Source organism: Cryptomeria japonica, chromosome 3 (assembly GCF_030272615.1).
Source record: "Cryptomeria japonica chromosome 3, Sugi_1.0, whole genome shotgun sequence".
NCBI lineage: Eukaryota > Viridiplantae > Streptophyta > Pinopsida > Cupressales > Cupressaceae > Cryptomeria > Cryptomeria japonica.
Window position 1 is genome coordinate 387,317,476 of NC_081407.1, and position 25,648 is coordinate 387,343,123.

General features: G+C 34.3%; 1 protein-coding gene across 3 annotated transcripts in view; it reads right to left on the reverse strand.

Annotated features, from left to right (window-relative positions):
• Window positions 1–24,666: 24,666 nt before the first annotated feature.
• LOC131052983 (uncharacterized) overlaps window positions 24,667–25,648 on the reverse strand; it is an 86,220-nt gene continuing 85,238 nt past the window's right edge. For all 3 annotated transcript variants that reach the window (XM_057987594.2, XM_057987593.2, XM_057987595.2), the window contains one exon: window positions 24,667–25,420. In XM_057987594.2, the coding sequence (XP_057843577.2) occupies window positions 25,256–25,420 (165 nt within the window). In that variant the 3' untranslated portion in view covers window positions 24,667–25,255. The remainder of the gene's footprint in view (window positions 25,421–25,648) is intronic.

Consider the following 25,648-nt stretch of genomic DNA (forward strand, 5'->3'; position numbering starts at 1 on the left):
CGCATATGGGCCTGTGTAGTCCACACACTAGTAATTCTATCTTAGTTCCTTTATCAAGGAAGACAGTCACTCGAGCTACACATAATTCAGTCAAGGAACAATGCAGTTACAATCACAAAGTCAAGCCTCGTACATTTGAGGTAGGTGACTTAGTTCTCAGAGAAAATCCTAAAAATCAGCAAGATAGAGAGAAGAGGGGAAAGTTCGAACCAAACTGGCTTGGTCCCTACATCATCACAGCCGTATATGGCTCTGGTGCATATCAGCTCTCAACTACAGAAGGTGAACCTTTGGAGGATCCTATCAACAGCATGCACCTTCGTAGGTTCTACACATAGCTCGTCGGAATATCCTAATTCAAAATAACAAAAAAAAAAAAAAAAATCAAAAATCAAAAATACAAAAAAAATTGTAAAACAAAAAAATCGTTACTTGGTGAAAACCTGGCAAATAGGCGCCTTGTGACACAAAAACATTGAAAAATCGAAAAAAGTAAAAAGAAATAATTTCATCCAACGGTGAAAACCACTTCGGTGGCGCCCTGGGCAAGTACCATGGTGAAAACTAGGTTCCCAGCGCCATGCGTAGAGACATTGCTCCTCCCTCCTTCAGGATTCACTTTCATCCTTTCACTTTGCACACACTCACAACCTATCCATCCATAATAAACTTACCCATTCCCATCATGGCTTGTTATTGATCTACCTAAGATTGGTTAGCCATTCATAATAAACATTCCTAAACCTCCCTTTCCATCCATAACAAATCAGACCCTATCTGTGGCTAAGGCAAATCCTACGTCTAGTGAGGGGTGTGGAACTGAGAACATCACATGTTTCGAGGAGTACAGTTTCTTCCAGCTTCCTTCAGTTTATTCGCGCACAATCCGCAATAAAGCAACATTTGCATCACAGATCCGCAATAAAGTTTCATCTTCTCCACAATAAAGTATCATTTTCATGGATTCGGTCAGTTTCAGATGAGACACAGTAGCAACAATGGGCTTCAATAAATTAAATCTTTCAACAGACTCAGACAACATATGGTTCAGTGCTATCTATCCTTTCTGTGAAAGTAAACATTGTGACCACAATCAAATAAGACTTATACAGGTGACAAGAGACACTAAACTTGAGGACTATAGTGGGTGTTGGTGTCGAGTCTTGGTTTTCTTTTGATTTTATCTTTTGGTGGCATGTCTTTTAGCTTTTCCAGGATGTCTTTGACTAGAGATTCTATCTCCAGGATGTCTTTGACTAGAAAGGCGAGGATGGGGTATCGTCGCCTATTTGTATTTTCTGTCTGTGGATTGTCTCTTAGTAATGCTATGACTTGTCCAAGGATATGAGGACACTGTGAGTCTAGTGTGAATTGGGGCATTCCTTGTTTGTGACTGTCTTATCTCCATGCAAACAGGTACAATGACTTTCTGGGTCGAACATATGCCTCGATTGTCATAACCTACTTGCCATAATAAAGCTCAATGATGATAACGCACAAGAAGCTCTTTCACTTTCATATCTTCTATCTTTCATCCCCCTTTCTTGATTGACTTCCATCGTCCTTCTCGAGTCCGTGTAGCCCGCTATCACATGACTGAGTATAATGACACACCAAAAAAAACATTTGCATTTCATGTAGTTGCACCTACATTACCACATATAAGCATTTCATACATACATATAGATATCACAACTACATCACATCCTGCACACAACACCTGTTAGCACAATTTACATTTGCATTATCATATTCATCTACATTACTTACATTCACATTTGCATCATGCATACACATATAAAACATAAACGAACAAAAAAAAAAATATTGCATTGCATCATATACATATTTGCATCCATATCATAAGTATCACATAAGAACATCTCATCACATAGGTACACATGCATATAGCTACCGCAAAGATGCATCATCTCATATATATATATATGTAAAGTGTCATGATACAATGATGTCAAAATCATATGGCTACAATCACCCGCAGGTGTCTACATCATTATACAAAATGGTACAAAACTGATACAGAGGAACTCACTGATCACTCCTGCCAACACTATTGGTAGTGCTAATCCTATCCATGTCATGGTATCCCATGCCACGTGTCCTGCCCTCATCTCTAGTCTTGGATCCTAGAACACTCGTCTAAGGGCATCCCAATCTCCGTCTCGATCGTACGGAATCAGCTCCCCATCAATCGGTATCTGCATAATCCTATATACATCCTCCAAGGTGACTGTCATCTCACCCATCGGCAGATGAAACGTGCACGTCTCAGAGTGCCATCTCTCAGCCAGCGCAGTCAGCAAACCCATGTTTGCTCGAAACTCAGGCACATACAATATATGTCTCAAACCCATCTCCTCGATGGCAGCTCTATCCTGAAACGTCAACTCAGGTCGCAATCTCTGTGTCGATGGGAATCTCTCTCGTGACTCCAGCATAGGCAAGTACTCCTACAGTCAAGCAAATCAATCATGTCAGTTATAGTGGCATTCACTGTTTATCACAAAATGCTACTCGCTATCTAAATGCATATGGCTATCTACCCTAGTGACACTCACTGTTCATCACAAAGTGTTGCTATTTATCCTAGTGGTACTCACTGTTCATCACAAAGTGTTGCTCATATTTTAGTACTCCTTGTTCATCACAAAGTACTATATCTTGGTACTCACTGTTCATCACAAAGTGCCTTGATCTATCCTAGTCTTCCTAGAGGACCTGCTTGAGTGTATCCCCTCAACAGCTTATCCAATCGACAACGTATGTTCATCACAGAACTGTTGATTTGACCTAGAAGACACAAATTCATTTTTTTGGACACAAAAACATTTTACATGACATAAACACACATTTATTATATTACCTAGCATGCATTAATGACAACAATAAATGTGTCAAAGTATGAGGAGGTTTGGTGGTACTTACCGGCTCTCCTGCCTCTACTGGCCTTTGGAATCGGCGAACGCGGTCGAATCTGTGAATGAAAGTCATCGCTGCTGACTACTCCTGCTCTATTTTCGCTCTGCAATATGCTCTTGTGAATGTGTAGATGACAATGAGGATGTATTTTCCCCCGTGGTCTATCTTATAGACTACCCTAGCCCTCGCTTTCGTTTCCCGAGTCAGTCTTCTTTATCCCGTGACTCTGTCACTTTATCCGGTCTATCCATTCTAGCCTTTCTTTCTTATCGAGAGATTGTCTGCAATCTTTTCAGACATTTTCATCCAATCTCTCGAGGGGGCATATCATTCCCATTCTGGGGCAACTCTGTATCAGTTCATCTTATCTTCTTTGAAACAACGCGACAAGCTGCATTGTTTCAAAGAGGGGCAAAATGTAGACACCTAAAATTGTCATGTCTAATTAAATAAATATTTTATTTATTTAATTATCTAAGCTTAATTCTTCTATTAATTAAATAAATCTTTATTTATTTAATTCATTCATTTATCCTCTTCTAGCCTTATTTTTCATTTAAATAAATACATTTATTTATTTAAATTATCATTTTCCTAAATTAAATAAATATCTTATTTATTTAATTATCCTACTTCTTCTATTAATTAAATAAATATTTATTTATTTAATTAATTCATTAGCTTTTTCTACACGACACATGTCATTCATCTCTTAACTCATACACTACCTACCCCTTTCATTATTTTACTATTTCTTCTACCTACCCTCTAATCCTAGCCGACCTCCTTTTTACACCTCTCAATCTTAACCCTCCATTTCATATTGTGTCTTCTATTTAAGAAGATGTTTTCTTCATTGTCAAACCCTAATGACTCATCCTAATCATTCATTCCTAATCAATCATCCTAATCAAGCATTCTAATGATCCTAATGAGCTAACTACTTGATCAATTGACTACACTACGATCCTACTTGCAACCACATTCCGTTCTTTGTTGAGCTCTTGTGCATATAAAAATCTGAGAGCAAATATATCAAGCAAGATCAATGGAGATAGGAAGAATGGAGATCAAAACCCTATTGGACATGTGATGGTATAATCTTTGTGATTTCATTTGATTTGCATTGTCTTAGGTAATCTTCATATGTTATGGTGGATCTTTGTTGTTGTTAGGCTAGGGTTTGGTGGTTGAATTCATTTAGCCTTTCAATTCTGTTATTATTGTATCCATTTTCACCATATACAGTATTATTGTAAGCAAACTCTACCAAAGGTAGGTATTCTTCCCATTTCCTATGTTGGTCCATGCAGTACATGCAAAACAAGTCTTCCATAATCTGATTTGTCCTTTCTGTCTGACCATCGGTCTCAGGATGGTATGCGGTGCTAAAATTTAGTTGAGTTCCTAGAGCTGATTGAAGAGTGGTCCAAAACCTTGAAGTGAATCTAGCATCTCTATTTGATATGATTTTCTCTAGTATTCCATGCAACCTAAATATTTCTTTAACAAAGCGTCTAGCCAAGGTAGGTGCATCATCCGTCAGATTTCCTGGTATAAAGTGTGCCACCTTAGTGAGTTTGTCAATTACCACCATTATTGCATCATGCCTAGAAGGTGACATGGGTAACCCTTGCACAAAATCCATGCTAATAACTTGTCACTTGTGTTGAGGTACATCGTGCAATTGCAACAATCCGGCTGGGTGTCTATGTTCTGCCTTTACTCTTTGGCACTCCAAACATTTAGCTACATACTTGACAATATCATTCTTCAACCGTTGCCAAAAGTATAACTTCTTTAGATCTGCATAAAGTTTGTTAACTCCTGGGTGCCCTGAATAAGGGGCATTGTGAACCTCCGACAAGACTACTTCCCTTAAGTTCCCTGAATTAGGAATATAGATTCTATTATTGTATCTGAGCAACCCATCTTCATCTAATGTATACCCTTCAACCTTAGGATCGGTTGGGTTGTGTTCTAAAGTCAATTTGACTTGCTCATACCATGGGTCATGTCGTTGTTCATCCATTACTTGCCTTTTGAAAGAGGTTTTGAATGTTGCTATAGTCATCAAGTGTCTCCTCCTACTTAAGGCATCTGCCACCCTATTTTCTTTCCCCTTAATATATTCAATTTCAAAATCATATTCACTTAGAAACTCTAACCACCTTCTTTGTCTGGCATTTAAGTGAGGTTGGGTAAAGATGTATTTTAGTCCTTGGTTAGCTGACTTAAGCTCAAAGGGCTTCCCTAGTAAGAAGTGTCTCCATTTTTGTAGGGCATGCACAATTGCTGCCAACTCTAAGTCATGGGGTGCATAATTGACTTCATGAGTCTTTAGCTTTCTGGATTTGTAAGCTACTACCCCTTCATCTTGGACAAGTACTCCTCTTAACCCTTCAATAGAAGCATCTGTTACGACTATGAAGTGTCCATTCGGATCTGGTACCTTTAGAATGGGTGCTGAAGTTAGTTTTTCCTTCAAGATTTGAAATGCCTTATCACTTTACTCGGTCCACACAAACCTTTTGCCCTTCCTTTGTAATGAGGTGATGGGATTTGCTATCTTAGAGAACCCTTCCACAAACCTCCTATAGTAACCTGCTAGCCCCATAAAGCTTCTTACCTCTGAAACATTCTTAATGATTGGCCATTCTACTATTGCCTTTATTTTATCTGGGTCGACTGCTATTCCTTCCTTTGATATTATATACCCAAGGTAGTGAATCTTTTCCTCAAAGAAAGCACATTTGGACAATTTCCCATATAACTTATGTTCTCTCAACCTTTGCAAAACAATTTGTAGGTGCTCTAAATGTTCCTCTTCATTTCTAGAGTAAATCAATATGTCATCCAGAAATACCAAAACAAATTTATCCAAGTAGTCATGGAGTACATTGTTCATTAGGTTCATAAATGCAGCTGGGGCATTAGTTACACCAAAAGGAACTACTGTGAATTCATAATGTCCATATCTAGTCCTGAAGGCTATTTTCGAAATATCTTCCTCCTTAATTTTGAGTTGATGGTACCCTGACTGGAGATCTATCTTTGAGAAAACTGTCGCTCATTTCATTTGGTCAAAAAGATCCTCTATGCGAGGTAAGGGATACCTATTCTTTATTGTGACTTTGTTCAACATCTTATAGTCGATGCATAGTCTTAAGGTTCCATCCTTCTTCTTAACAAATAAAACTGGTGCTCCCCATGGTGATACACTTGGCCTTATTAATCCCTTAGCTAAGAGTTCCTCTAACTGCATTTTGAGCTCTTGTAATTCGGTTGTGTTCATTCGGTAAGGTGCCCTTGATATTGGTTCAGCTCCTGGGAGTACTTCGATAGAAAAGTCAAACTTCCTCTTAGGGGGTAAACCGGGTAATTCTTCTAGGAAAACATCCTTAAATTCCCTTAAGAAAGGGGTATTTTCAAATGTTGGTGTATTTTCCTCCTTTCCTTCATCAATTTCAACCATATAGATTTGACCTCCTCTTCTCCTTTCCTTCTTTAATTGCATTGCTGAGATGGTTTCTATATTAATGGGTTTAAACTTTCCTTGGATTTTGACCCTTTTCCCCCCATCATCCAAACATTCAACAACTTTGTTATAGCAATCCACATTAGCCTGATGGTCTGTTAACCAACTCATTCCCATAATTACATCATATAATCCTAGGGGTACCACATAAGATCTACCCTTGTTTCGAACTCAAGGAATCGTACCCTTGCCCTCGATAAACACTTAGTTACTTCCCTAGTTGCCTTATCCCCATATTGAACCGTCCATGATGACTCCATTTGATTAACTTTCAATGCATATTTGTTTACAAATTCAGGTGAGATGAAACATTCATATGATCCAGTGTCAATTAGAATTGATATTGGTTGTTCAATTAGTGTACCTGTAGTTTCCACAGGAACATTCTGGTATCTTCCTCTTTGGTTCCTAACCGCTGCATGAATCCTTTGTTGGGGCCCTTGTTGGGGTTGATTGGCCCTAATTTGTCTTTGCATCTTGGGGCACTCTCTGGCAAAATGGTTTTCCCCGCACATAAAGAATCCGCCTGGAGGACCCCTCCTACCTTGATTTCTAGGGGGATCATTCCTTGTTTCATTGCCCCTAGGTGGATAAGTTATCCTGTTTTGCTGGTCATTCCTGTTATAGTAGCCCCTGTTATTATTGCCCTTGTTATTATCATTTCCATTCCTCTAATATTGATTAGGCGGTGGCCTCCTTTCGGAAGAATTATTCCTCTAACCCTTGTTGAAATTAGTGTTTCCATTGAATTCTTGCTTCCTTTTAAATGAGTGGTTCCCATTATAGTTCCGCCCTGCTAGTGTTTGAATCTTCCTCTCTTGCCTTAGGGACTTTTCGAGTACTCCATTCATATTTATGGGTCCATGCATGTCAACCTCTGCCCCTATGTTGGTATTTAACCCCAAAATGAACTTCCTTGCTTGGCCTTCTTCATCCCTTTGGTACATAGGCACATATTTAAGCAACTTGGTGAACTTATCCCAATATTGTTGAACGGATAGGGACCCTTGACGTAGATTATGGAATTCTGTCACTTTCTCATCAAAGAACAATTGAGGGAGCCACCTATCTCGAAAGTGGTGAACAAATTGATCCCATGTGACCGTATCCCTGTTATACCCATTTTGTTCCTTGGTGTTGGTCCACCAACTAGCCGCCTCCCCTGTGAGTTGATAGGAACCCCATAAAGCCTTGGTTGTCTCGCTAAAATCTCTTAGCTCAAAATATTTTTCCATTTTATTTAGCCAATTCTCAGCCCTTTCACCAATCTGCCTCCCATCAAACTTAGGAGGGGTGATTTCTTTAAATCCTTGGAGAGTTCCAATATGTTATTTTCCTTTCTGTTATCCATCACATTCCCTTGATTGCTTCCAGGGTTTCCATTTTCGGTACCACTTCTATTCTCATAGTCATTCTGCCTTTCCCTAAGGTCCTGCAGTGATTGTTCCAAGAAGTTGATTTTGTCTCTTTGTTCAGTTAGAAGGTCGATTATAGCTTGGACCCCATCTCCGTTATTCCCTGGGTTGTCTCGATCCTCTTCATGATCTTCCTCATGGTTTCCTTCATGGTTTTCTTCATGGTTTTCCTCATGGTTTTCTTCTCTTTGACTCCTAGTACATCTTCCATTACCCCTTCCTCTTCCTCTTCCTCTTCCTCTTCCTCTTCCTCTTCCTCTTCCTCTTGCCATTCTAGTTTTTACCTAAAAGTTAAATTATGTAGTTAGTTTTTGATTTAGGATTTTTTTTTTTTTTTTAAATTAATTTCTACTATTGTAAAACAATCCCTTAGTTGAATAAATTGAAGTGAGCACAAGGCCTAGATTTGAACCTTTGCTCTGATACCACATGTAATAACCCACCATGACTGAATCAAACAAATTGAGTATTCTTCTTCTTTTTTTTTTTTTTTTTTAATGAAATCATTATGTTTTATTCAATTGCATACTCTGGGCATCCATCCATTTAAGATTAGGCATTCATCCATCCGGGATGAGCATCTAACCATACGGGTTAGGCAATTGTCCATACCGGACATAAGATTCCATCTATCCAATACGGGATAGGCATCTACCCATACGGGGTAGGCATCTATCCAAACGAGATAGGCATCTACCCATACGGGGTAGGCATCCATCCAAACGGAATAGGAGATGCTCTGGCTAGAGACTTAGACTCATCGGGACCATTCGGGTCCTGAGCCACTCACTGAGTACTACACTCTTCTAACAAGAGTGCACCGAGGTCGCCGTCCTTAGGAGTAATTAAAATAATACAAGATTGAATTCCGCCTCGGAATTTGGCTTAAAGCCTTGGGAAGTCAAGCGAATCCATACGGGATTCCTTCCGAGTATGCATTGAATTTTCTTTTCAATTTAATTATCTTATCTTTCAATTAGGATTCTTACTCAACCAAGCCTAGACCCCACCCACGAACACCTGAGTACAAGGGACAACTCCGTCCCAAGACTACCTACATACCCGCTTCGGCACAGGATCAAGGCGTAAAGTATGTAGTTCTATTTTCTATTCTATGGTTTGATGTAAACTGATTTGTGGGTACGCAACCCTTTCTAGGGTTAGTGTCCCAAACAGTTTCTCTGCGGTTGCTACCCACGATGGTAGCGCTTAAGCGAAGGCTCAAGATGGCCTATTGCTTGTGGCCTAAAAAATAACTAGATCCTAATACTTATCATGAGCGTCACCCAATTGTAAATCACCAATATCCCTTCAAGATAAAAAAAAAAAAAAAGAAATCAATTTCGTGAGAGCATTTAACTTGACCATCCCTAAAAGGGGTTTACTATGGTTTATCTCAACGGATGTGAAAATCATTTAAAAGTTATCTTATTAAATTATCGATCCAAGGGGGATTACCCGCCCCTTGGATTTTAACTTCCAAGTGTCCCTTATTACTCCCCGACGATTTATAGGGACAATGCCACATACGTCGTTAATGCAGCTTTATTAGGCGTTAAGTGCAGTAGTTCAACACGACGGCATTACCCGTAAGCGTGACCCAGAGGCACCGTATATACCGAACGCTGGTAGTTTTGGTTTTCCAACTTCCTTTGTTTAGTTTCTAACTAAGAGCTTATGAACATCATGCTTGAAATATAATTATGAAATGGTTGTACATAATTTAACTTTAAATAATATTTGAAAAAGAGAAATATCATTATTCTACAATTAAATGAAATAATACATGTATTGGCATGGTAATGATAATTGTGAACTTATGAGTAATTGCATGAAGATAAGGAATACGAAATAATAATAATGCAATGCAAAAGTAACGTCATTTACATACAAAATGCAGAAATGTTTTCTCTTATCGCGAGACTAATTAATTATAAGGTTACAAATTCCCCATGAGTGATTAACTTATAATTTTTTTGAAAATTTTGGGTCAAATCGAAATAATAATAAGACTTACTTGTTTTCAAAACCATGGATTAAATAATCCAATAATTCCCTAAAGGAATCGAAACAATACTTTGAATTCAAACTTTTTGCTAATTTTAAGAAAAATAAATTTAATTAAACAATTGTATAAAGTAAAAAAAAAATTAACTTAAATTTAACTTAAACGATATATATATAAAAATAATAATTTAAATTTTTAATAAAAAAATGATTTTTAAAAGTTTTATCGAATTTATTCATTAGCAATGAATTGCTTTTAAGTGTAGTAATTAGGGGAAGGTGGGGACCACGGGTCCCATCATCCCCTGCGGTCCTGCATGCGCAGGCCCGTAGGGAATGAAGGGGTACCATTAACCCCGCAGTTTTCAAAACTGTCGCCCTACGCAATCTCATTTTCGGAAAATCGTGCAACATAAATGCGGTACGCTATGGCGTTAGTATTAATATATTAACATTGGAATATAAATTTTATATATATATATATATATATATATATATATATATATATATATATTCTAATTTTTTTTTTAATTAATTTAAATAGGTACAAAAAGTAGATTTTTGATAAAGGATTAAAAAAAATACTGAAGTAAACAATAAGGATTCATTCACAGGGTGAATAATCGAGGAAGTTACAGATAAACAATCCAGGAAGATGAAAGATAGATGATTATGCTAGGAAGTGTAATCTCATAAAATCTACAGAGATAAACTTTTATTCTCAGAGATAGACAATCCAGATACAATATTTGTTTCCAGCCATGAAGATAAATGAATTATGCTGGTAAATGCAAGCTCATAAAGTGTGTATTTTTTTATTTTCAATCTAAAATCTACAGAGATAAATTTATATTTTGCTTCTTCACAGAGAATTATTCACAGAGATAGAAACAATTAATCATACAGATTTAAATATTACAGGGAGAAATTTAGAATAATCGCAGTAAAATCTCAAACCAGACACAGAGGAAATAATCACAGCAAAATCTCTATAAACAATAACCCGAGAGATGATTCTAGAGAAAATAAAGATGGTTCTAATTTAGCTCTTCAACAAGAATCAATCTAAAACTTAATAAGAAATTTTTTTAAACGATTTAATCTTATTCCTATCAAAAATTTGAAATATAAGGATCTAACTTCTTAAACAATGGATCTAATGGATCTAATTCTTATCAAGAATCTGAAAATAAATGAATCTAATTCTCACCAAAATTTGAAACAAATGATTCTAATTTCTTAAACAATTTAATCTACTCCTTATCAAAAATTTGAAACTAATGGATCTAATTTCTTAAACAAATTAATCTAATCTAAATTGCAGCAAGAATAAGATGCATGAAAACTAAATTAGAAAGAACCTGGGTGCTTGAAAATGGTGTGAAATCCTCTATGAATCTCCCTTGATCCTCCAAACTTGAAGAGAAGTCCTCCCAAGCAAAAATCTTAGCTGAAAAATGAAAATTGACTACAAAAGAAAAATTTACTTGAAGAATTTCTTATGGAATAACCAACTCCTCTTTTTGAAAACTTGTACATCTTTTATAAGAAAAAACTCCAAATTCCACTACCTAATTTTTAAATAAAAAAAAAATAGAGATTCTCTCCTAATTTGGCCTTCATGCAAATTGATTAGACTTAGTGGGAGGAGTTACATGCAAGGTGGTGGAGAAGTCTCTAGAAGCTTTTTATTCCTCCTACAACATGTGCCATAATTTGGGTGAGGAAATTTAAATAAACAATAAAAAAAAGTATATTTTCCATGTGTGTGTGTGATTTATTATTTTTATTCCTTTATAATATTCATTCAATAGTTTATTCAAAAGAAATATAATAGAGTTTGTATTTAAATCAAAAGGTGATAAAGGAGGGTTGTGACAATCTAACCTTATTAAAATTAATGGAAATGTGTTTAAAATATCATCTCTAGTTTTAAGAATTAGATTATTAATATATTAAAGGAAAATTTAAGCGAAAAGGGTCTAACCCATATTAATGGATACCTTATTGGAGTTTTAATTATGGAAAATTATGTTGCAAATTTGAACTCTTTTTAAATTCTAAAGAGTTAGTATCTCCTCAATGATGGGAAAAGAATCCCTTGGGTTTTGAAAAGATAAATATTGCATAAGGCAAAAGGGTCAATTAACACTTGAGAATTTCAATAGATAATCGAGCATTAAGAGATCTATCATCTTGAATTAATCCTTCTTAGGATGTAGATGTAATAGTAAAATCTCCTTATTAAACAAATTAGTTTGACCAAGGAAAAACAAAGCAAAGGAAAATGTTATTGCACCAATGATACACTTATTCCATAGTTTTGGATTTTTTCATCAAATAATTAAATCCTAATAGTAAGTGGGTTCCCTCAAGACATTCAATACATTTCAAATATTTAAGTTCTTTAATTATTGGATTTCAAAACTAACTTTTGTATATTTCAATTAGTACAAGTATCAAATGTTAAAAGAATTTACCTAACAAGTAGATGTGTTTAGATTCATAGTAACCCTTTTAGGTATTTCAGCAATATGAGTTAATGTTAGACAAAGTTTTGCCTCAATTCGAAAGGTTGATTATTTGATTTGTTTCTTTATTAGATTCCAGGATATGAGTATATAAGGCATTGTGAATAGTCACTTCTTTTAATAGTTAAAAACATTTACCTTCTAGCTAAAAGAAACATAAGACTAGTAAAAAGGAAAAGTTACACTTAATAATACAAGTAATTAGTAAGGATAAATTTAATTAACATTAAAATTAGAGGTAAATTGCATAGTTAAATATTCATATGGTAATAGAATTAATTAGGATGCAAAGAGAGTTTAGCAAATGAGTTTCAAGAAAACTATTCCGTGATCACTTAGAAAATTAAATAACAATTCTAATTGAGGGTAATTTAAGGAGCAAATATTAGCTCCCTTTGAAGTATTTGAAATTGATAAAGTTATTATTTGTAGAATGTATCCAACAATAAAGTTAACGTTACTTCAAGTGGAAGGAGTAATTCGTTATCACTTTATAATCTTGCGAAGGTATTAGTTCAAAAGCAACTAGAAGTTTATTGATTAGAATTGTTTATTAGGAGCCTTAGTATTATTTACTTGGTTAACTAGCAAGTGTTTATACTCTTGTCTTTTTCAAACATTAGTAACTAAGAATAATGTGGTTAGTTTGAAGCTTATTGTTGAATAGTTGTTTCATTTTCCCTTCAACAAGTGAGTATTAAATTCGTTTCCAAAGTATAATATTTCATAATTTAAATTCTATTTCAAGCAATTTAGTACCTTTCAAGTATTAGGATTCACATTTAAAGTAGTGTTATCATTTATAGATGAAATTTGTTTTACTTCATATGGAAGAATTAGTTGGGATTATTATTAAGTACTTTTCACTTCAAACAAGTAGGTGTTAAAATTCATTTCCAAATTATTTCTATTCAATCATTTAATTTTCTTTCAAGCAAATAAGTACTAGGATTCATACTTATTGTGTAATGGTTTTTCCCAAAACAATTATATCTTGCAAGTAATTCAAATCATTTTCATAAGTTATTTTTGGAAGTATCATGGTTTCCAAGCAATTAGTAATTTCATGTATTTAGTTCAAGTTTTCGAATTTTTAACTTTCCTTAGGAGAAAATACTATTCCAAGTAGTCAATTTATTTATGTTCCTTTCAATTACGTAAAATTCATACTATAGTTTTTAAATTCAAGAAATAATTCCTTGTATATAATAGTTTCTTTTCATAATTGTATTGGTATATTGCTTCATTTAAGATTCATGAATTCAAAGTTAAATTCCTAGTTAGATAACTAAACAAGAGGAGTTGAAACCAAAAATTAGCGGCGTTCAGTATCTATGGTGCCTCTGGGTCACACTTACGGGTAATGTCATCGTGTTGAACTACTGCACTTAACGCCTAATAAAGCTGCAATAACGACGTCTGTGGCATCGTCCCTCTAAATCGTCTGGGAGAAATAAGGGTCATTTGGAAGTTAAAATCCAAGGGGCGGGTAATCCCCCCTGGATCGATAATCTAAAAGATTAATTTTTAAATGAATTTGCATCCGATCAGTTGAACTTTAGATAACCCCATTAGGGTTTGGATGTGTGTGAAGATCTTGGAAATTTATTTTATTTTGATACAATTCAACGGATGATAACATATTAAGGGTGGCGTGTTTAATAGAAAATAGAACTTAGTTGTTTTAGGACACAAGCAAAAGGCCACCTTAAGCCTTTTTGCTATAGAGCTACCATCGTGGGTAGCAACCGCAGAGAAATTGTCTAGGACATTGACCCTAGAAAGGGTTGCGTACCCACCAAACAGTTTACATTAAACCATAGTTAGAAACCAGAACTACATACTGTATGCCTTGATCCTGTGCCGAAATGGTATGTAGGCAGTCTAGGAACGGAGTTGTCCCTTGTACTCAGGTGTTCGGGGATGGGGGTTAGGATTTGGTTATGGGTGAGTAGTTGGTTCTTGAAGCTCCTTGATCTTTTAATCAAATGATGCAAATAATAATTGAAAGGTTAAAATTAATTCAATGCTTACTTAGAAGGAATCCCGTATGGATTCGCTTGACTTCCCGAGGCTTTAGGCCGAATTCTGAGGCGGAACTCAAGCTTGTTTATGTAATTATTCTTATACTCCTAAGGACAGCGACCTCGATGCACTCCTAGTAGGGAAGTGTAGTCTTTAGAGAATGGCTTAGGACCCGGATGGTCCCGATGAGTCTAAAGTATCTGGCCAGAGCATATCCTATTCTTATGAATAGACGCCTACCCCGTTTGGGTAGATGCCTATCCCAGATTGGATAGATGAAACCCCCTATCCCATATGGACAGATGCCTAACTCGTATGGTTAGATGCCTAACCCGTATGGTTAGATGCCCATCCCGGTTGGATGGATGCCTATCTCATTTGGATAGACGTACCTGAGTATGTGATTGAAAGAAAAAATAAATAAGAATAAGTAAGAATAAGAAATCAATATTTTTATATATTAAAAAAAAAAAATCAATTGAGTTTTTGGATTAAGTGGGTTACTACAAATACCCATCCAACATGTACACCTTCTCATTGCATATGACCACAAGGTAAAGGAACAAAACTACCAAACAAGAGGATAGACACATTTTATCAAACTAGAGCTCTAGGTTACCAAACCATAGCCAACTTCATGTAGATTCGTTATCATGAGCTTTAAATGCCCAATATAGATCACATTGATAATATCCACAATTTCCAATCTAACAAATCTACAAAATAAAGTTAACTCATAGAAAATTCATTTCAGCCCCAAAACCCTTCCAACAATCTTTGATTCCTTCTAAATGATTTCCACAAGCTTTCCAAACTAAGAAACTAAAAACAGAGGAATACCTAGAACCAATAACCTAGCTCTAATACCAAATGTTCAAAAATAAATAGTTTCAATACCAAAGATTGTAAAGATCAATCTCTACCCAGTAAACTAATAAAAGGATGAGATACAAGGTTTGGATAGTTGCAACATAAGAAACACATATGCAAATCTGAAAATTAAGTTGCCTTAATTTGGAAAAAGAAGATTAGATCCTTCTTAATGATGTCAAAAAAACCCTGTTTATCATGATTAATCAACCCATCTTATGTGAACTTATAACAACAATAATTAATGATTAATATCAGCATAAGGTATCAACAATAAGGCATAATCAAAAATATAACATCCATACATAACACATAATTTACATGGAGAAACCCTTGCGGGAAAAAACTCCACCAAGGAGAGAAGACAAACTTGCATTATCAATAATAAAAGTGCATACAATAGAATCATTTATATTCTCCTGTTTTCCTCTAGCATAGAAGCACCTACGTATATGTGAACAACCTCCTTATGCCTCTCATTCGTCCTTTGTTCCTACTGAAAAATGTACATTCAATTGTTACATCATAAAATCTACACCCAAAGGTTGAATTTTAGAATGGCAAGAGCTCCAAAACCACTAACAAAGGTTCCCAAAAGAGAATATTCATTCCTCACAACCACAACCCTTGGAATGCCTCCACGAAACTGACATTGATTTAGATTCCAATACTTTCCCTCCAACTTAGACACTCATACTTGTAAGATAAACATTATATTAAATGTAATAAATGACTGGGTACCAAGAGACACTTGTTGCCTCTTTCATGCTCCCACTTAGAGAAGCCCAAAAGTCACTCTTTTTTTACTTCTTTAATCCATTAAATTTCTTATTTTAGACGTCCACAAGTGAGGAAAACAATATTAAATAATTGTGTTCACAACCCACTTTTATTGTTGCTAGTGCAGCTCATCACTCCTTATGAATGCATTATAAATATTGGTGAGAATTAAATATTACAAATTATTTTCCCAATACATCCTAAGTGTCTTAGGACACTTTCCAGTGATGTTGGAACCATGTCATAGGATTTACAAGGTAGATGACACCTTAATCCTAACACTTTTATATTTTTAATAGGACAAACCTATAATATACACTACATATACATTCATTCCAACTGTTACACAACAATATTTTTACACAATAACAATACTTAGTTAGATAACCACCTTAATTTATAAATGACATGCTTATTTTGGATAGTCGTGATATTTTATATGAAGCAAACAATATTTATTTCACTTGTTAATAAGCATATTTATAGGTTCTCAAGTGTTCATATAAGGATCCATTTTGACAAACATTTGATCATTTGTTGATTTACGTATAGAACTAGCACTTGCACCCTAACAAAGTGCAATGGTTATGTCGATAGTTAGATATAGTTTAGGTAATTTGTTTGGAGGGTTAAGAAATGCTAGAAAATAGAAATTGCCTTTATTAGGAGTAACTATGTACAATATAAGTAAATTGAATTTGTAATGTAAAGAAAACTGAATATAAACGAAAGGAACTTAATTTGAGACTTCTTTTTTACACCCTACACAATTGGAAAAAGACAAAAAAACCTTTAATTCTATTAGCTATGAGAGTACTTGAAGAACATCCATGTAATTTGTAGAACATATTTAAATGATATTAAAACGTACTAAAGAAAACAGTTTGAGATAAAAGAAACAAAGAATACAAAGCAAAGGAGAGCATTCTTCATTGGTAATAATATCCATCTAAAAAATACAAAATTAAATTTTCCATTCTCCATATGAAAATTATGAAGCTTAGCTTCCAAATACACAATTATTCTAATCATTGAAATTTTCATCCCTAAATCTTTCCCTTTGATTGTATCAATGCTTCCCACTATGTTTAAGTTCGCTGCAAAACATGGGGGTATGGCACCTTGAAACCCAGGAAATCAATGTATGTAACCTTCAAAAGTATAGTATGGTATAAATTTTAGCACTATGCTACCAAATTTTCATTTTTAAATAATCAAAACAACTCCACAATATTCTTGTTACAAATAGAAAATGTGTTTATCATTGTAATGTTGAAATTTTCATTATTCATCAAAACGATTTTTATTCAAAAAATCCCACATAGGTGGACTTCAACCAATTAACCCACAAACCAAAAAAAATGTCTTCTATCAATCAATATTTGAATTAGAATTCAGGATTCCAAATTGCATATATTTTACATCAATTTTTTTTTGAATTTGGCTTTCTAATCTCTATAAAATACCACTGTGATCATGTCATATGCCTAAAATTGAGAATTAAGGTTTCAAATTTTTTAAAATCTAGCATAAAAAATATTAGAAAATTATTTTAAATAATAACAATCAATAAAGTCATCTTAGACATCCAAAATCTAAATACATGCTCCCAAAATTTGTAGATTTTATGAAAAAAAAAAAAGGTTAAGCATGTGCGAAACAAATATTTTAACCCTAAAACAGCAATTGCTAAAATATTAAAATGTGCTAGCATAGACACACCTAGGTGAAGGCTTTTGTATTTTGTAGTAAAATCTACATGTCCAAATCTAAAGGCATTATGTCAAACAGTTTACATGCCTTGTTTGTGCTTCCACATTTTGGAAGCATGTCTACTAAAGCATTTCCAACCATAATATTTGACAAAAATCCACCTTCATTATGCTTTGATGGATGTTCGTATCCTGTTCCAAAGCTCCCATTTTATCATAGGCAAGGAGGATGTTGGCAAAGGTTGTTGAATCTAGCTTTACACCTGCCAATTGCATTTGTTTGAAAGTTTTTAAAGCTTTTTCAGCAAATCCATTTAGCACATATCTTGCAATCATTGCAAGCCATGAGACCACATTTTTTTCAAGGATGTTGTCATTTTTGTCTATGCTTTCATGGATGCTTATAACTTATTTTCAGAGCTTCCATTAATATAGGCAAGGAGGATGTTGGCAAAAGTTATAGAATTTGGCTTTACACTTGTCAATTGCATTTATGTAATGTCCCCTTCTTAGCCAAAGTCAGCAAATCATGATTAGTCTATTAACGAATTCCTCATAGACTGATAAGGTTGGGCAGAGGATACTGGACTAGTGATTTTCTCCTATTTCAGATGGCATTTTAGAGTAAACATGGGTGGAATCAGTCGACAACATTGTTATCTCCAAGTTGCCAAACTAAAACTGCATTAAACCCTATAATATCTCTTTCAAAGGTATACACGAGTCTAGAGAGAGAGTGAGGTGCTTCCTTGCTCGATGTCCCAAGAGAGAGAAAATGGAGTTCACTCATTTTGTGGTTATTTGTAATATTATAAAAGATATTAAAGGTGTCTTGGAAAGCCAAAATTGTTAAGTTATAATAAAGCCATTGAAAATGATAAAAGGGTGAAATTAAGTGACTTATCTTGGATGCCCTTGAGGAGAGAGAAAATATATTAAAAGGAATTGAGTGAGATATTAAAAGTTTTATATTATCTCAAATTAACAGAAGTATTTAAGGGAATCATTTGGATATTACTTTACAACTAGATTATGATGATTATGTATAGCAATATCAATTTGAGGATCACAATCTTGGATTAAAGTATGTCACATAGTCATGGCTGAATTGGTTTATCTAGAGGCTTGGTAGAGTTGTTTTTCTTGATGCCACCTCATTAAGGTCCTCAATAGGATGAAGCTTCATCAATATTGCTAAGTAGATCAGATTAATTGAATTCAATGGCTAAAAGAGTTAAACAAAGGTAGATAAGAACACTTTGGTTGTTTATCATTATGAACTATTTGTATGATTATGTATGCATGTTTATCATTTGGATTAGCAAAGATTTATATTAATAGAGGAGTTGCAAATTACTAAAGAATTTGGAGTGCAGATTTGGAGGAATGAATTGTTTTGTTTGTTGTTTTATATCAAAGGTATCTTGGAAAGCCAAAATTATTAAGTTATAATAAAGTCATTGAAAATGATAAAAGGGTGAAATTAAGTGACTTATCTTCGATGCCCTTGAGGAGAGAGAAAAGATATTAAAAGGAATTGAGTGAGATATTAAAAGTTTTATATTATCTCAAATTAAGAGAAGTATTTAAGGGAATCCTTTGGATATTAGTTTACTACTGGATTATGATGATTATTTGTATGATTATGTATAGCAATATCAATTTGAGGATCACAATCTTGGAATAAAGTATGTCACATAGTCATGGCTAAATTGGTTTATCTAGAGGCTTGGTAGAGTTGTTTTTCTTGATGCCAATGAGGTAAAGAATGTCCTCATTAGGGTCCTCAATAGGATGAAGCTTCATCAATATTGCTAAGTAGACCAGATTAATTGAGTTCATAAAAGGTAGATAAGAACACTTTGGTTGTCTATAATAAAGTCATTGCAAATGATAAAAAGGTGAAATTAAGTGACTTATCTTGGATGCCCTTGAGGAGAGAGAAAATATATTAAAAGGAATTGAGTGAGATATTAAAAGTTTTATATTATCTCAAATTAAGAGAAGTATTTAAGGGAATCCTTTGGATATTAGTTTACAATTGGATTACGATGATTATTTGTATGATTATGTATAGCAATATCAATTTGAGGATCATAATCTTGGAATAAAATACGTCACATAGTCATGGCTAAATTGGTTTATCTAGAGGCTTGGTAGAGTTGTTTTTCTTGATGCCAATGAGGTAAAGAATGCCCTCATTAGGGTCCTTAATAGGATGAAGCTTCATCAATATTACTAAGTAGATCAGATTAATTAAATGCAATGGCTAAAAGAGTTAAACAAAGGTAGATAAGAACACTTTGGTTGTTTACAATAGTGTCATTGAAAATGATAAAAGGGTGAAATTAAGTGACTTATCTTGGATACCCTCGAGGAGAGAGAAAAGATATTAAAAGGAATTGGGTGAGATATTAAAAGTTTTAAATAATCTCAAATTTTAAAGAGTATTAAAGAGAAAAGCAAAACTCAATTTAAAAACTTAAAGTGGGTGTTGGGAAGAAACCCTAATTAGGATGCATGACTTGGAGGCTATTAAAAGGGCTATTTGGAAATCATTTGACATATTATTGTTGTTATTTTACCTTGCCTTCTTAGAGGAGCTTGTTGGACTAGGTTTGAGGAGCTTTTGAAGACGGAAACCTTTACAAGTAATCACACTTGTAGTTCTGAAAGACCAACCTAGAGTGTGCAAGGGAATTCCAATTATAGGTATTTCATTTGGGCTTCAAAGAAATTAGTTTAGAGGTCAATTTGTTGGTTGAAATTTGAAGGAGGTGCCTACTTGAGAGGTCAACCCCTTTCTTGGCTTGTTTGAAGTGAAGAAGAGACATATTCTTGCATTCCAGTATTTGGGTCATCAAGTTTCTTCATTTCCAGTAGATTGGTTCAAGATTTATACTAGTTTGGGGAAGTTGGAGCAATCTATGAATCATTTTATGAGTGAGTAGCTTGTGTGCTAGGTTGACCCCCTTTCTATCTTGTGTGGGGTGAAGAAAGGCACCATTTTCTATTTTAAGAGTTAGTTTTACAAGCAGTTATCAATACCATCAGATTGAGATAGTTTTGGATCAGTTTGGAGTGATTCTAGAGTATTTTGAAGAGAATTTTCTAAGTATGTAGCTTGCTAGTTAGGTCACACCATTCTTGGGTGTTTGGAAGTTGTTGGAACCTTTGGAAGGCTATACAAGAAGACTTCAGTTGCAATCATCATCAAAATCAAGGGCTAAACATTACCTAGTTGTGGGAACCACCTTGGAGTGGAAGAAGATGATTGGTTGTTGCTGCAAAAGAAGCTTGTTGAGTAACTTATGTGGCCGCCTTCTCCTATATCAAAATTGCAAACCACCTTTATAATCCATTTTCCTACAAGGGTTTCAAGAGCAGTTCATGGGTATGCCAAGAATTGGATTGTAATTTCGCATAGTAATCTAGACTACATTTTATACTTTAGTTTACGTATTTTAGACTTGTAGACTAATTTGAAAACTCTGATTTTACAAGGCAAATCATCTTGTTAAGTTTCAGATTTGCTATTTGATAGCAACATTTATTTTATGCTCTTATATATCATTCAAACTCTATAAACACAACGAACTATTCTGCAACTTATGTTTAGCTTTGAAAGAATACGAAAAGAAAGAGAAAACATGGTATGTTTAATTAAAATAAATAAGCAAGTTGCTACAGAGCAGTTTTCTAATGTTCCACCTAGGGTGGGACATTACAATTTACTTAAAAATTTCTAAAGCCTTTTCACCAAGTATTTAAGACCATAGAATAAGTTCTAGAGTTCAAAATATATGTGCCTTCTAATTGTTAAAAAGTTCACAAAATCTTTTTCCAAACCCAATTTGCGATTTTGTTGTCTATGATACCTCATATCTTTTCTACAAGACTAAACACATTGCAGGACAAAAAGTTTGTTTTTTATAATATTATTTTTAATATTTTGAATTATGTTAATATATTTTACATGTATGTGTGCATTTATAAGAAGAATATTTTTCTATATAACTTATAAAATTATTAAAAGGAGTATGATTATTTGTATGTAAAATCCTACTTTGCTTCGAATTTGGACATGTAAATCTCATAGTTAAATACAAAAGCCTCTACCATATAGACTCATGAGTTGGTCTTATGGTGAAGGCTTTTGTATTTTACAGTGAAATTTACATGTCTAAATATGAAGGCATTATGTCAAACAATTCACATGAATTGTGCTTCCACATTTTGCATACATATCTACCAAAGCATTTACAACCATAATATTTGACAATAAAATCACCTTCATTATGCTTTGATGGATGTCCATACACTACTCTAAAGCTCCCACTTTATCATAGGCAAGGACCATAATATTTGACAAAAAAAAAAAAAAAAAAAACCTTCATTATGCTTTAATGGATGTCCATACACTATTCTAAAGCTCCCACTTTATCATAGGCAAGGCAAATACTGGCAAAGGTTGTTGAATATGGCTTTACACCTATGAATTGCATTTGCTTGAAAATTTCTTAAGCTTTTTCAACAAATCATTTTTGTACATATCTTGCAATCATTGCAAGCCATAAGACCACCTTTTTTTAAAGGAATACTACCATGTTTTGTCTATGCTTTGATGGATGTCTATACCCTACTTTCAAGGCTTCCATTTTGATGGACAAAACCAGATAGTTCATACTTATATATAATATTTAAAATTAATGCAATGGTTGTACACTACTAAGTGTTCTTAGTCAAATAAATTATTGCGGCCTTTTGAAAAACCAAGCCCAAAAACCAATAAAAACATAAGCAACAATTTTTTTTCAATTTTAAATGATTTTTCTGTAAATTTTCATTTCTTTTTTGGTTTCTAAGATTTGCAACAATAGGGTTTTATAGTCCGTCCAATAAGCAGTGTTTGATTCCTTTATAAAACAAAATGCAAACTTTATCAAGGTCTAGAAGCTAAATGACCTCTTTCAAGATGACTTGATGATCTTGAGCACAACCAAGATCCTGGCCCGTTGAATGTCATGACTGCAATGGACCACATGATGGGGAAGGTTGTTGATCTCATCAATAAAACTCTGCTACTTCTTGATATCTTCCATGACAACCTACACAACATCCTTGTCCTTCAACCCTAACTACATGCTACTACGAATTGAGCTGATAGTAATCTCCAGACAATCCACAAGAACCCTAATGTTATCCAAATCCTCAAGTCAAGCTTATGATAGAGATATGCAAGAAGCAAAGCTATATTTGGAATCTCATGGGAAATGAATCTACATCTTTGCAATTGTATGAAATGGCGATAGAAATTGTAAAAGCTTGAGATTTTTTGCCGCTTGCCTTCTAGATGTAACAACCGATATCAAAGAACAGATGGAGCTAGTAGACAATTAGGCCAAGAAAACGAAACCCTATGTCAATTTGAAAGACAAGAGGCCCAAAAATGAATTACTCAATCTGATGAAGAGCTTTGAAAAAAGAAAACGCCCCGATATTTATAAGCTTTCCCACGTTTTTGAACGTCTAGGGTTCAAAACCCTGACAAATTACCAATTTGAATGAATTTCCAAAGTCAATCCATTCCCAACTAGATACCAACCTTGCATAAAGATGTGATGAAAGGAGAGAGCAGTTTCAAACCCATTCCATTTCGTAGACGCGGGGCCTTCAACGGCTAAACCAGCAACTTGGTAAACCGGCGTCTTGAAAACAAACAAAAAAAGACCCCAACATTAGACATGAGACAAATCTGGTAGCTTCCCACCTATAATAGCCCATCGGCTGATAATTGTTGAAAAATGTAGAATAAATATGTTACAAGACTAAATCTTATAACCACAAAAACTATACCAACAATAAGACCTGACACAACTACATTTTTTTAAATGAAAGTCTTTAAACAATCATTAACCTTTAGGACCACTTGACCTGCACGTTTAACCGGTCTTAAGGCTAAAATATAACTTGTTGCCATTGTGAACAAAGCAAGTCAAAAAGCCACATTTATCTACAACTTTTGCAACAATATCTTAGTTTTCCTTGGTTCAATTGTACCATTTTGTATCTATCGAAGCCTGATATTCACAAGGGCAGCCCCTCAAAATGGTATTTAAGAAATTTTTTTATTAATAAAGTTGAACGATTTATACAAAACTCATTGAAAATAAAGTTTTGCCGAGTATAAAGACAACATTCTTAAACGTTGAGGCAATATCACAACTGAACAAATTAATGGCCTGAATACCCTGGAACCTTGCTCCATCCAGAAAAAGATCAAATTGTGCATCTAATACCACTATTACAAAATTCCATTAAAAATTTAAAACTAAAGATATGTATACATACATCCACAGTCACTTTTATATAGATCTTTTGATATAAATTTGTATCGAAAAAATTAAAACACCTCATTAAACCTATACAATATCACCTCCTCCAACTTAAAACCAAGATCATATATATGTGTGTGTAAGAAAACTCTAATCAAACAAACTAATTTATAGCAATTTAATTTGTACAGCCATAAGAAAACTCTAGTCAAATACACTAATTTGTAGCAAGTCAACAATGAACTTTTCCTCTAAAAATGTCCAATTTGTGAGTTCCACATCACAACTATTAGCATTTTCTTAAATCATTGCTCCAGGAAAATTCTTCCACTTTTTTAAAACTATGAAATAAATTCTGTTACTTATTGTCATGAAACCACATTTTAAACTGAAACAAGTTATTAACTGCATGTTGCTACCTTGAAAAGGATCGGTCACTTCATACCTGCAACTTATCAGAACAAACAGACTTCTTTTGTATAAAAATAAAGCAGAAGAGACGGACAGATAACGTTCTGCTACTGAAAGATCCATCTTTTCAAAGAAAACTTCTTGTACAAAATTTCCTATCATGTCAAAGGAAACATCTTTGTTGGCCAACATCAAAGAAAATATCGAACCCAGCTCATCTATACTGGATTTACTATTTAAAATCCCATCTTATTTCTTTTATCATTGTAAAACATCAGGAAGAAAGCTACTTGAGTTATACCATTGATCCAAAGCTTGCACCCTCAGCTAACAAGTTGCAAAAATTATGAGACGGTATGAAGATTCATGGTCTTATTCAAAAGTGAATAACTAATGAAATAGTGACTGCTCCTCCCAACAATAAATTTATCGCACCTCCTACCACATCCATAACCTGTACACGTCATTCTATACATAAGATACAGCATTCATTACATAAGCGGCAACCCTGCTTTCTTCATGCAATTGGAATGCAAATAAAAATCGTGTATATCATATCACAGGGACACAATGGTCCAATATCTCAACCTTTCCTTTGCCCCTATGCATCTGATTTTCACTTGCCAAGGACCACATTGTGGTGACAGTATACAACTTAATTTGATTGTGAGACAAGCTGCCAACCTTCAGTTCAGGACTGATTAAACATTTTTTCTTCGAACTCCAACCTTTTATGTAGAAGTGTAAACTGTTCTTTGAACTCCAAAAAGAGGTTTTTTCTTCTTTTGGCCTTCTCAAAATCTTTAGTGCCTTTAGGAACAACTAAAATTTTGCTAGGTGTACACTGCTTACAGTACTGCAACAACAAGAGCAACAGCAACAAACATTATCTCTATCCAGTTTTATGTAAGTACAAACTTTCACATCAAGTAGAGGAAATCCTAAAGGTAAAAGAGAAGATTTTGATAAATGATGATTGTAATATGACTAAACAAAAATACAAAAGCTTCAATGGGGCTGCCATTGGGTGAATGACAAGTATTGCTAAAAGGTAATTACATAAACAGAGATTACTGAGAGAAAA